This window comes from Vanessa atalanta, chromosome 16, assembly GCF_905147765.1.
Source record: "Vanessa atalanta chromosome 16, ilVanAtal1.2, whole genome shotgun sequence".
In the NCBI taxonomy this organism is placed as follows: Eukaryota; Metazoa; Arthropoda; class Insecta; order Lepidoptera; family Nymphalidae; genus Vanessa; species Vanessa atalanta.
In genome coordinates this window covers 1,488,639-1,501,391 of record NC_061886.1, presented here as the reverse complement: position 1 = coordinate 1,501,391, position 12,753 = coordinate 1,488,639, and the positions used below count along the sequence as shown (strand labels likewise).

Genomic DNA, 12,753 nt, shown 5'->3' with positions numbered 1-12,753 from the left:
AATTAATATAAAATAAAATTAAGAGAGCACAACAAAAAATAGCTATTAAATCTTATTTATTATTCCTTTATTATTTATTTGCATCTATCAACAATTCTAGCGCACGTTTACGATAAATCATGGCAGAGTCATTAAAAATATCTAGATCTTGACTAAAACCATTGTACAACCGAGTTGATCTAGGTATTGGTGCATTACCTCCTAATTTCGATTTTGATATTCTGACATCAAAAGTACCCAGAAAACTACGAGCATTACGCCTTGGAATACGATAGTATATCTTTTTAAGTAAGTGAGTACAGTCAATCTCGTTACGAATTATCTTAAATAGGAAAGAAAGATCTAATAATTGTCTGCGTACAGAGAGACTATCCATATTAAAATCTTTCAAGATATTGCTGTAATTTTTATTACATTAATTGTATGAGAATTTTTTGTTCCTGGATAGATGATATACAAATCGCTTCTGTATTCTCTCTATACGCAGACGATGTACACTGTAACATGGATTCCACACTACACTACCGTACTCCAGAACGCTACGCACGTAAGAGCTCTGAATCAGCTAAGTTATTAATTACTTTTGTTAATTTTAAATCGTCCGCGAATAAAAATACTCTACTATAATGTACCGTATCGCAAATGTCATTAATGAAGATATTAAAGAGCCAAGGTCCTAAGTGTGACCCTTGAGGAACCCCGCAGCAGGCTTTATATAGACTCGAGCTAAAACCTTTTAGGACAACAAATTGTTGTCTATTGTATAAATATGATTTGAACCACTCAAGCATTTTACCATTGAGTCCGTACTTACTTAGTTTTAAGAGTAAAATATCGTGCAAAACTTTGTCGAAAGCCTTGGTTAAATCGGTATAAATTGCGTCAACTTGCTTGTGGTTATCAATAGCTGGCACAATGAATTCACTGTACGAAACAAGATTTGATGTTGTAGATCGACCCTTTATAAAGCCGTGCTGGTTATTATTAATCATTTGCTTAACATGACATTCTAGATATGGGTAAACTATTGCTTCAAATACTTTGGCAAAAGTGGAAAGTATGGAAATCGGTCTATAATTCTCAATGCACTCACTACCCTTGGACTTATAAACTGGTACGATCCTAGCTATTTTCCACTTATCAGGAAAAACACCCGAGCGAAGTTATTCGTTGTAAAATAAATATAATGGGAAACCTAATACCCATGCACATTTAGAAATAAATATAGGAGGGATATTATCATAACCTGTCCCTTTAGTTGTATCAAGTCTTTTTAAGTATTGATAAATCTGCCTTCGCGATATTAAAAAATTAGTGAACTCTCCAAAGTCATGTTTATCTTGATTATTATAAGATGGTAATGTATATGAACTTTGAGATTGTGTGTATACAGAAGCGAAATACAAGGCAAATTCGTTACAAATTTCCGATCCAGATTTCATTATTTTTTGTTTGTAAGTCATTATGCCTGGGAGTGATGTACTATTAACTTGTTTGCCCTTAAGGTATGAGCAAAAATATTTAGGATTTTTACTAATATTTTCTTCAACAATTTTAATGTAATTATTGTAGCAAATTTTCGATAAATCTGCCCAAAGTTTGCTTAGAAGACGTAATGAAATTTCATCAAGTGGGTTTTTATATATTTTGTATTTCTTTAAATAAACTTGTTTTTCTTTATATAAATTTATCATTTCCTTAGTGAACCATGGAGGATATTGTTTACCTTTTAGTTTCTTTTTTGGTACATATTTATCAATCAATTTGTTCAAAATTTTATAAAATTTATCGATCATTAAGTTTAATGACTTATAATTACAAAATTCGCTTAACCAATTCATATTATCTAATTCTGAAATTATACTTACATAGTCAGCTTTAAAATAGTTCTTCTTTTCACCAATAATGTTGCTTTTTAAAAAAGTTCTTGATGAATAAGAGACTAATATATCTAAGGGAGGAAGGTGGTGATCTGGAGGCACTATTGGCAAAATAGACTTACTAATTTTTATGTTATTATAATTTCTGAATATTAAGTCTAATATTTTATTATTGTTATTACAAATATTGTTATGTTGAACTAAATTATTGAGAGATGCAAAATCAACTAGCAAATTTCCTAAGGAACTATTAGAAACAACATTATCACCATTAGCGAACTAATCGATATTACTTATATTAAAATCTCCCACGAGCATAACATGTCTATTATTTGCAATTCTACTATTAAAATTATTGATAAAATAAGATAGCATATTACGGCAAACGGGCGGAGGCAAATAAACTGCACATAATGTAATTGATTTATACTCATCGTGACAATTTTCTCGTTCAATATTTATCCAAAGATCTTCACACTGACTTTCACAAAAACTGAGTCGCATTGATTTCAGTTTATTGGAGACTGCCACCAAAACTCCACCACCATCTTTTTTACAATGTAAACGTGAACTATCACGATCTCTTCTGTATACTGTATAACGGCTGTCGAATAATTCATGGTTCTCTATTCTATTATTAAGCCACGTTTCTGTTAATATAATAACATCATAATTTGTACAAGATAAATTGCAGATAAAGTCATGTGTTTTGGTACGGAGACCTCGGACATTCTGGTAGTATATATTAAGACCGTTGAATATTATAACATGAAACACTAAAATGATCTATCAGTTTAGAGTGCAATGTAATTTATTGGATATTATCCAATACAGTATGATTTTTTACATAAATAATTAATGCGATTTATTGTAATTGATGACACATGCTAGCATCATGTCTCTCATTCGTGGTGTGGATAGCTTTACAATCACAGATCTGGGTCTTTTGTCGCTGTTATTCAATTTTGCAACTCCTAGTACAGTGATGACGACCTCCGTGGTCGAGTAGTGTGTACACCGGTTTTCATGGGTATGCCACTCCGAGGTCCCAGGTTCGATTCCCGGCCGAGTCGATGTAGAAAAAGTTCATTAGTTTTCTATGTTGTCTTGGGTCTGGGTGTTTGTGGTACCGTCGTTACTTCTGATTTCCATAACACAAGTGCTTTAGCTACTTACATTGGGATCAGAGTAATGTATGTGATGTTGTCCAATATTTATTTATTATTATTTATTATAGTACAGTGATGTATATCAGACTCCTTTAGATTACATGATATTGTTTTACTCAGTTGCATTACTGTACTAATTAAATTTTTATTTTTATGCTCAGGAATCATTTGTATTTCAATGTTATTTGATCGATTATGCTGCTCCATAGTTTGTATTCTTTGTTGCAAATCAGATGTTACATTTTTTAGTGCCTTTTTCTCTCTTTCTATTTCCGCAATTTTATCGTCGTAACTTGCAATTATTTTTTTAGTAGATTCGTATTCTTCGCTCAAAAAAGTCATCGAGTTTTCAATAGTACATATTTGCTCTTTTATAGGTTTAAGATTTTCTTGAATAATTTTGTTTAACATGTTAGTGATATCTTCTAATAGTAAATTTTTATAATATAATAAAGGCCTGAAAACTTTTTGGCCGGTTTGTCACATTGTAAGAATTTGGAGAAGTATTTTTTCTTGTTGTTATTATTTTTTTCTGTGGAATAATTCTTACTTAGTTACGACTATGTCAGCAGCTTCCTTACAGAAAAATAAATAAATTAAATTGAAATAGGTCGCCAACAACTTGGTTTTGAACCCGTATAGGTCGCGCGTGGAAGTATAGATCACACCGTTGGGCCAACGATATAGTTACCAGCTCAACTAAAAATCGCGAACTATATGTACAACATTATAATATGCACCTGGAGTTTTTATTAAAAACCCGCTACAGTAAAAGTTATTCTCTTTGTTTCTACTCGCTTCACTGTATATTTTTTTAAATATTTCTTTGTTTTATTTTAAATTTATAGAACTTTACGTCTTTCTTAAAATCGTTTTATAAAGCATTTATTTCTAATTTTTATCAAGACACTACTATCGTACCTTTTGTAGCTAGTTAAATAAGTCACTGTCCTCAATAAAAGTACCTATATTATATAATTATCTTATCACACTTTTCGTATTAAACTTATTCAAAACAATAATGTTTTTATATAGTTCACACACTGTCTTTGTTATTTACACATATCTACGTTTTATGATTGCAAAACACGGTCTTCATATTTTTAAAACAATTTTTTTACGGAGCTATATAGTTCCGTGCGCGTACTTGAACTTTTAATATATGTCATATATTTAACCGAACAGTCTGTATACTTCCATCACAGAGTAAAACATCGGAAATGACTAATTGATTTATGATCATCATTTTCTACGCTTTCGCATAAATACAAGTTTTCATAATAAGCAATTTGGCTTTCGATCACTCGACGAATGATGTCCAAAAGAGCCGTTCTTGCACCTTAGGCACATATATATGTATGTATATACGATGCATAATTAATTATGAAATAAATCATTAAATACTATTGGTATTTTGTGTGATTTGTGAAGAACATTTGATAATGTATAGCACTAAACACTTTCATATAAACAGCGCTGCAAAACAGGTATGAGCGTTCCACTAGGATTGATTTTGGAACCTTTTCTATTTCTAGTATGAACAAATCATATTCATCGGTATATCGATATACATCGATATAGATATATATCGATCACTTAATAGAATCATTAAAAATATTGATAAAGGTAGTCTGCAAAATTAAGATCAAGATGAGTAATTTTTTACTCAATATTACAATTACAATAAAAAATTAAAAAAATATACCTTAAAAAAAATAGAACAATAATAACTAAATCGGAGAAGGTACTTTGGGTATTTATTTGTTTTACTTATAATATCGGCGATGTACGTAAAGCGATACCGTAAAGTAAAATTTACGGTCTGGTCTATTCATAACCCGTAATTCAATTCTAGCTTTGGCATGTTTTTGACAAATAATCTGATCATAGCAATATTATATACATATGCAATAATACAACCTCTTTGGGCGCAGCGGCAGTAATCAACCAATGGGATTGCCTATATTTATAAATAAGATTTTGATTAGAACCCTAATAAAATGTTTTTTGTTATTTCTAGCATATGTTTCCCTCTTTCACAGTAGGCTAATTTCGCCGAGCTCCCCTGTTTTCGTACTGATGTGTTTAAATAATCACGTGAAAACTGAACCGAATAAATATGGTAAGTAAACCGCTTCTGGCGCATAATGCTACCGAACTGACTTACTATTCATTCAAGTAACCGACGTATCTCACGACTCTAGCTCATTGAACAAAATACGTAAAAGTTCTTCACACTGTCCTAAAATGTTGCAACCGGAGTTTTAACGTATCGAACAGATCTCGATTTAACGCGCATAACCATTACGCATGCCTTACTTTAACTAAAACACTCACTGATAAAATTATTAACTAATCTGAACACAAAAGATACAGTTATTTTGTTGCCAAATGAATTATTCCTTGCTTGTCATTGAAATCTGGTGGAAGTTTATTTCGGCATGCGAGACTTTACAGGTATCGCAAGGCCTAATATTTACAGCGTATTAAAATTTCACGATGAACGATGATTTGCAATTAACATATTGATAAGACGAATTCAGAGGACAGATAAGATATTGATTAGTATATAAGGTATCTCTCTCCGCTGAACAATTCAGTACTACTTCCACCATGAAATTCCTGCTTGTCGTCGTTGGCCTGGTCCTGGCTGTCGCAGCTGAGGAGAAAATCTTCTCCGACTACCACGAGGAGATCGGTATTGCAGAAGCTGCACGCATCAAGCTCGCCGAGGAGGCTCAGGACTTCGACGGCTCCAGGATCACTGGAGGGCAAGCGTCTTCTCTCGGCGCACACCCTCACTTGGTAAGTTATATCTCAGTCGTGTGATATCTTTCATGACTCGCAAAACTGTTCTTTCTGTTGTGTTCTTCGTTCATATTTAATAATAAACATTGATATTTCAGGGTGGTCTGGTCATCACTTTGACTGACGGCAGACAGTCAGTTTGCGGATCTTCTCTTCTTACCAACACCAGGGCGGTGACCGCCGCTCATTGCTGGAGGCATGGTAGAACCCAAGCTCGTCTATTTACCCTCGTCCTAGGCTCTCTCCGTCTCTTCTCCGGTGGTGTTCGTGTGAACACCAACAACGTCCAAGTTCACGCCAGCTACAACGAGAATACCCTTAACAACGATGTTGCCATTATAATTATGGGACACGTTACTTTCACCAGTAAGCAAATCTTTGTTACCTCTTCATTGCACGTATTTATTTTTACATTATTCTATTATTTGTTTTACTCAAAAACGTAACTCTTTGCCTTTAGACAATATTCAACGCATCAACCTCGCCAGTGGCAGTAACAACTACGTCGGTACCTGGGCCACAGCCGCCGGATTCGGTAGAACCGGTGACAGTAAGTTACAAAGACCATTATCAGTCTGAATGCTTTTCATTTGAGAAATAAAATGACTGTCTAACTCTTAAATATCCATTCCTCAGATGTTGGCATCAGCAACAGCCAAGAAAAACGTCACGTTAACTTGCAAGTAATCACCAACGCCGTGTGCGCCAACACTTTCGGATCTAGTGTCATTGTCTCTTCCACCCTGTGTGTCGCCACCCCTAACGGTCAGAGCACCTGCGGTGGCGACTCCGGTGGTCCTCTCGCTATCGGTAGAGGCAGCAGTGGCACTCTGGTTAGTGTTCTGTTGTTTACTTTTTTAATATTTGTGTATACATCTGGATAATATAATTTAAGTTATTAACACATTATCTTGCTACACAGATCGGTATCACCTCCTTCGGCTCTGTCGCCGGCTGCACGCGAGGCTTCCCCGCCGGTTTCGCCAGAGTGACTTCATTCAACTCCTGGATTCGCGCCCGCCTTTAAGCGTCTACTCTTTATTGTCAAATAAATAATTAATTAATTTTAATTTGTATTTTACTTCCATCATATACACATATACTAAATGGCAAGACATATACGACAAGCGTAATCTAACAAATTAATAAATATAATGGGATTCAAGACCATCTGTGGCCGTCATGACGTCACCGTTGCGCAAATGCTTTATATTGTGTCAATACGTAATGGAATAATACATAAAAGGAAGAATACAGGTCATTCGAGATACGTGGCCACAAATAATATTCATCGAACAGAACATTGAGTGCATTCAGAACAAGAGCTACACTTAAACTACCAAATTTTCATTTTCAGTATTAGCAATCACAAAAGACGTACGATATTAGCACCATATTCATTTTTTACCATTCCTTACGTCACCAATGCGCCACCAACCTTGGGTACGTTGATATTATACCCCTTGGTTGGCTTTTACACTTTTCCGTTGCAACAAAAAGTATTATGTTATTTCAAATAATGTATTTTATTGAAAGAACCGATGACAATCATTGTGTAGACACGAGTAGGTATGGTAAACTAATACCTAACTCCTTGTTTCCGACTTCGCAAAGTCAAAACATCCATCCTGGGGCTCGGTATTCATTTCTATAATAAGATTCCAATGTTAGTTTTTACTTGGCCTATTAGAAAATTTAAATCTCATCAATAAAGAACATTGATAAATAGATCATATTACTAAATACAAGATAGTAAAGATAAAAAAGCGTAGACTTAGTACTTCTAGGCAGAAAGTATAAAAAAATATTGTACTTTACTGACACACTCTGTCACTGAATGGTAAAAAAGAGTAACTATTGAGTCTCTTGCCGGTTCTTCTCGGTAGAATTTACTTTCCGAGCCGGTGAAAGCTTTACATTAATTCAACAGTGTAACATAACGATTAAAACTGATTTTGACCGATTGACACATAACACTCTCAAATAGTAAAGTTTTGAAATTTTAAACCTCACTTTTATTAAACAAAAATTTGAAGTTGAATTTCATAAATTAAGAATGCTTTTTTTCAAAATAGAACCAGATTACTAAAAATAATCCCAACCAACCCAAGATGCTCAGACATTACAAAAATTTTAAAAAACAAGAAAACCTAATTTCGATTTTTACATATATTTTTAATTTCACCCATAGATAATCATAACTTATATTACGCATAGCAAAGACCTACTAGACAGACCAAGACATTCACTGATATTTATATAAAACCTTAATTTTTCCCCTATTTGTGACAGCTGTGTACTTTTTTACAATGGCATATTTCCCCGACCAGTTTCTAACCATTTTCTCTCTGAGAAACTTGAGGCTAGTGCATACCAGCCCATTCATATATTTAACCGAACAGTCTGTATACTTCCATCACAGAGTAAAACATCGGAAATGACTAATTGATTTATGATCATCATTTTCTACGCTTTCGCATAAATACAAGTTTTCATAATAAGCAATTTGGCTTTCGATCACTCGACGAATGATGTCCAAAAGAGCCGTTATTGCACCTTAGGTACATATATATGTATGTATATACGATGCATAATTAATTATGAAATAAATTATTTGTGAAGAACATTTGATAATGTATAGCACTAAGCACTTTCATATAAACAGCGCTAGGTATGAGTGTGTTCCACTAGGATTGATTTTGGAACCTTTTCTATTTGTAGTATGTATGAATCATATTCATCGTTATGATAAAGGATTTTTGTACTGTGATATTTTATTTATTTATTTCTCAACACCAACAGGTACTATGAACATACAAAATAAATCAGAAGTCAATATATTTTTTTAGATAATTGCCTACTATTTTCAAGCGTTAAAAATAAATTAAATTTTCTGGTGATATAGTCAACGTCGTAAAATTAATAATAATAAAATAGTGACATTATCAGTGTACAAAATAAATATGCTGCGCGGAAACCTCACACTTCCTGTGCCCTGCAATTGGGACGAAAAGTGTCACAGACACTGTCAGCACAGCGTCTCGTCCCGCACTGATTTATAAGGCAACAAAGAGATTGCATCGCGATTTGCCCATATCGATTACGTAATAGAATCATTAAAAGTATTGATAAAGATAGTCTGCAAAATTAAGCCCAAGATTAGTAATTTATTACACAATGATACCTTAAAAAAAGAGAATAATAATAATAAAATCGGAGAAGGTACTTTAGATATTTATTGGTTTTAAATAAATTGGGTCTAATAATAACGGTGATGTACGTTGAAGCGATATCGTTGGTACAAAGTTACTAAAAAATTAAGGTCATAATGCCAAACTGCGTCGCCTGTGCTTACCAAATCAACGGAAGTAAAATTTAAAGCTAACTTTAAATAATACTTATCTAATCAGCTCCAAAGCATACGCGGTCAGAAATGTTAGACAAGTAACTGATCTTATTTCTGCTTGGGTTTTATAGTTTGGGTAACACTACTGACATTGTATCAGTTTTAAAAATAAACTTCCTGAGGGTTTCCTTACTAAGTCACAGGAAAGAAAAATATAAACTTAATCTTAACATACGTATTCACTGTAAAAGGTACGGTCTGGTCTATTCATAACCCGTAATTCAATTCTAGCTTTCGGGTTTAAGAACTTTATTTAAAAGAATTTACATTCACTTAAAAAACAATAATACAATTATAAAAATTTTGTTGGGTAGTTCGACAATTCGTACGGTACACTCGATGCATAGAAACAAAGAACTGTTACAACTGGAAGTGTTAACATACCGAAATTTAGGAGTTTGATATAATGTTAAAAAATATTTGATATGTATTGTATTGTACAGTAATTTATTAACATAGGTTCTGTAAATATCTATATTAGTTTAAGGTTCCTAAATATAATTTTGGACATATATTTTTATTTATTAAATAATTTAACTTAGAATGTTATGATTACTAGTAATGTAGGATTTAAGTAATTTTTTGAAATTAGCCATCGTTTTTGCGTCTTTTATATTTTTGGGTAAAGAGTTATACAATTTAGCACCTTCATACATAATGCACTTTTTACCGTATTTAGTACGCGGCTTAAATAAGCTAATGTCATTTGCTGATCGTAATGTCATTTTTTGCTCTTCGTGTTTTTAGTAAATTTTATTTGAGTGTGTATTTCGTTATTTAATATTTTTCGTATTAGTACGCAATTAAAATATATATATGATTGGTGGATGCTCATGATTTGGGTTTCCTTATAGATTTTTTGCGTAGGTGTTAAATAGTTATAATGAAAGAATAGTTTTATTAATTTATTCTGAGTTATTTGTAGACTATCTAAATTAGTTTTAGCAGCTGTTCCCCATATTTGTATTAGATAGTCTATGTGAGGTTTGATAAGAGAATTGTAAATAATATAACGCACTTGTCGTGGTAAGCAACGCACAATGCCTCGCAAAAAACGCATCAGAGAAATAAGTTTACCTTTTATTTTATTTATGTGGGGTTTCCATGTCATCCCGGTATCCAAAATTAATCCCAAATATTTTTCTTCATATACTCTATTAATTTGTTGATTATTTAATAATTTAGCTTTGGCATGTTTTTGACAAATAATCTGATCATAGCAATATTATATACATCCGCAATAATACAACCTCTTTGGGCGCAGCGGCAGTAATCAACCAATGGGATTTGCCTATATTTATAAATAAGATTTTGATTAGAACCCTAATAAAATGTTTTTTGTTATTTCTAGCATAACATATGCTAGAAATAACCCTCTTTGACAGTAGGCTAATTTCGCCGAGCTCCTCTGTTTTCGTACTGATGTGTTTAAGTAATCACGTGAAAACTGAACCGAATAAATATGGTAAGTAAACCGCTTCTGGCGCATAATGCTACCGAACTGACTTACTATTCATTCAAGTAACCGACGTATCTCACGCCTCTAGCTCATTGAACGAAATACGTAAAAGTTCTTCACACTGTCCTAAAATGTTGCAACCGGAGTTTTAAAGTATCGAACGGATCTCGATTTAACGCGATCAACTTTACAAGTATCGTGAGGCTTAACAATCACAGCGTATTAAAATTGCATTGTGATAAACCGCTTTGCAATTAACAAATTGATAAAACGAATACAGATGACAGATAAGATATTGATTAGTATATAAGGTATCTCTCTCCGCTGAACAATTCAGTACTACTTCCACCATGAAATTCCTGCTTGTCGTCGTTGGCCTGGCCCTGGCTGTCGCAGCTGAGGAGAAAATCTTCTCCGACTACCATGAGGAGATCGGCATCGCAGAAGCTGCACGCATCAAGCTCGCCGAGGAGGCTCAGGACTTCGACGGCTCCAGGATCACTGGAGGGCAAGCGTCTTCTCTCGGCGCACACCCTCACTTGGTAAGTTATATCTCACTCGTGCGATATATTTCATGACTCGCAAAACTGTTTTAACTTTTATATTTTATAATAATCATTGATATTTCAGGGTGGTCTGGTCATCACTTTGACTGACGGCAGACAGTCAGTTTGCGGATCTTCCCTTCTTACCAACACCAAGGCGGTGACCGCCGCTCATTGCTGGAAGCATGGTAGAACCCAAGCTCGTCTATTTACCCTCGTCCTAGGCTCTCTCCGTCTCTTCTCCGGTGGTGTTCGTGTGAACACCAACAACGTCCAAGTTCACGCCAGCTACAACGAGAATACCCTTAACAACGATGTTGCCATTATAACTATGGGACACGTTACTTTCACCAGTAAGCAAATCTTTGTTACCTCTTCATTGCACGTATTTAATTTTACATTATTCTATCATTTGTTTTACTTAAATATGTAACTCTTTGCCTTTAGACAATATTCAACGCATCAATCTCGCCAGTGGCAATAACAACTACGTCGGTACCTGGGCCACAGCCGCCGGATTCGGAAGAACCGGTGACAGTAAGTTACAAAGATCATTATCAGTCTGAATGCTTTACATTTGAGAAATAAAATGACTGTCTAACTCTTAAATATCCATTCCTCAGATGTTGGCATCAGCAACAGCCAGTCAAAACGTCACGTTAACTTGCAAGTAATCACCAACGCCGTGTGCGCCAACACTTTCGGATCTAATGTTATTGTCGCTTCCACCCTGTGTGTCGCCACCCCTAACGGTCAGAGTACCTGCGGCGGCGACTCCGGTGGTCCTCTCGCTATCGGTAGAGGCAGCAGCGGCACTCTGGTTAGTGTTTTGTTGTTTACTTTTTTTAATATTTGTGTATACATCTGTATAATATAATTTTAGTTATTAACACATTCTCTTGCTACACAGATCGGTATCACCTCCTTCGGCTCTAGGGCCGGCTGCACGCGAGGTTTCCCCGCCGGTTTCGCCAGAGTGACCGCATTCAACGCCTGGATTCGCGCCCGCCTTTAAACGTCTGCTCTTTATTGTCCAATAAATAATTTATTTATTTAAATTTGTATTTTACTTCCATCATTTACACATATACTAAATGGCAAGACATATACGACAAGCGTAATCTAACAAATTAATAAATATAATGGGATTCAAGATCATCTGTGGCCGTTATGACGTCACCAAAATTTAAATCTCATCAATAAAGAACATTGATAAATAGATCATATTACTAAATACAAGATAGTAAAGATAAAAAAGCGTAGACTTAGTACTTCTAGGCAGAAAGTATAAAAAAATATTGTACTTTACTGACACACTCTGTCATTAAATGGTAAAAAAGAGTAACTATTGAGTTTCTTGCCGGTTCTTCTCGGTAGAATTTACTTTCCGAGCCGGTGAAAGCTTTACATTAATTCAACAGTGTAACATAACGATTAAAACTGATTTTGACCGATTGACACATAAGACTCTCAAATAGTAAAGTAT

General features: G+C 34.3%; 3 protein-coding genes across 3 annotated transcripts in view; 2 read left to right on the top strand and 1 right to left on the bottom strand.

Moving 5' to 3' along the window:
- LOC125070030 (Golgi-specific brefeldin A-resistance guanine nucleotide exchange factor 1) overlaps positions 1–12,753 on the bottom strand; it is a 125,747-nt gene that overhangs the window by 79,049 nt on the left and 33,945 nt on the right. The window lies entirely within an intron of this gene.
- Positions 5,663–6,884, top strand: LOC125070018 (collagenase-like). The gene is made up of 5 exons (XM_047679685.1): positions 5,663–5,854; positions 5,956–6,223; positions 6,318–6,407; positions 6,494–6,690; positions 6,780–6,884. The coding sequence occupies exons 1-5, from the start codon at positions 5,663–5,665 to the stop codon at positions 6,882–6,884; spliced, it is 852 nt and encodes a 283-aa protein (XP_047535641.1).
- On the top strand, positions 11,073–12,293 carry LOC125070022 (collagenase-like). The gene is made up of 5 exons (XM_047679691.1): positions 11,073–11,264; positions 11,353–11,620; positions 11,715–11,804; positions 11,891–12,087; positions 12,178–12,293. The coding sequence occupies exons 1-5, from the start codon at positions 11,073–11,075 to the stop codon at positions 12,280–12,282; spliced, it is 852 nt and encodes a 283-aa protein (XP_047535647.1). The 3' UTR covers positions 12,283–12,293.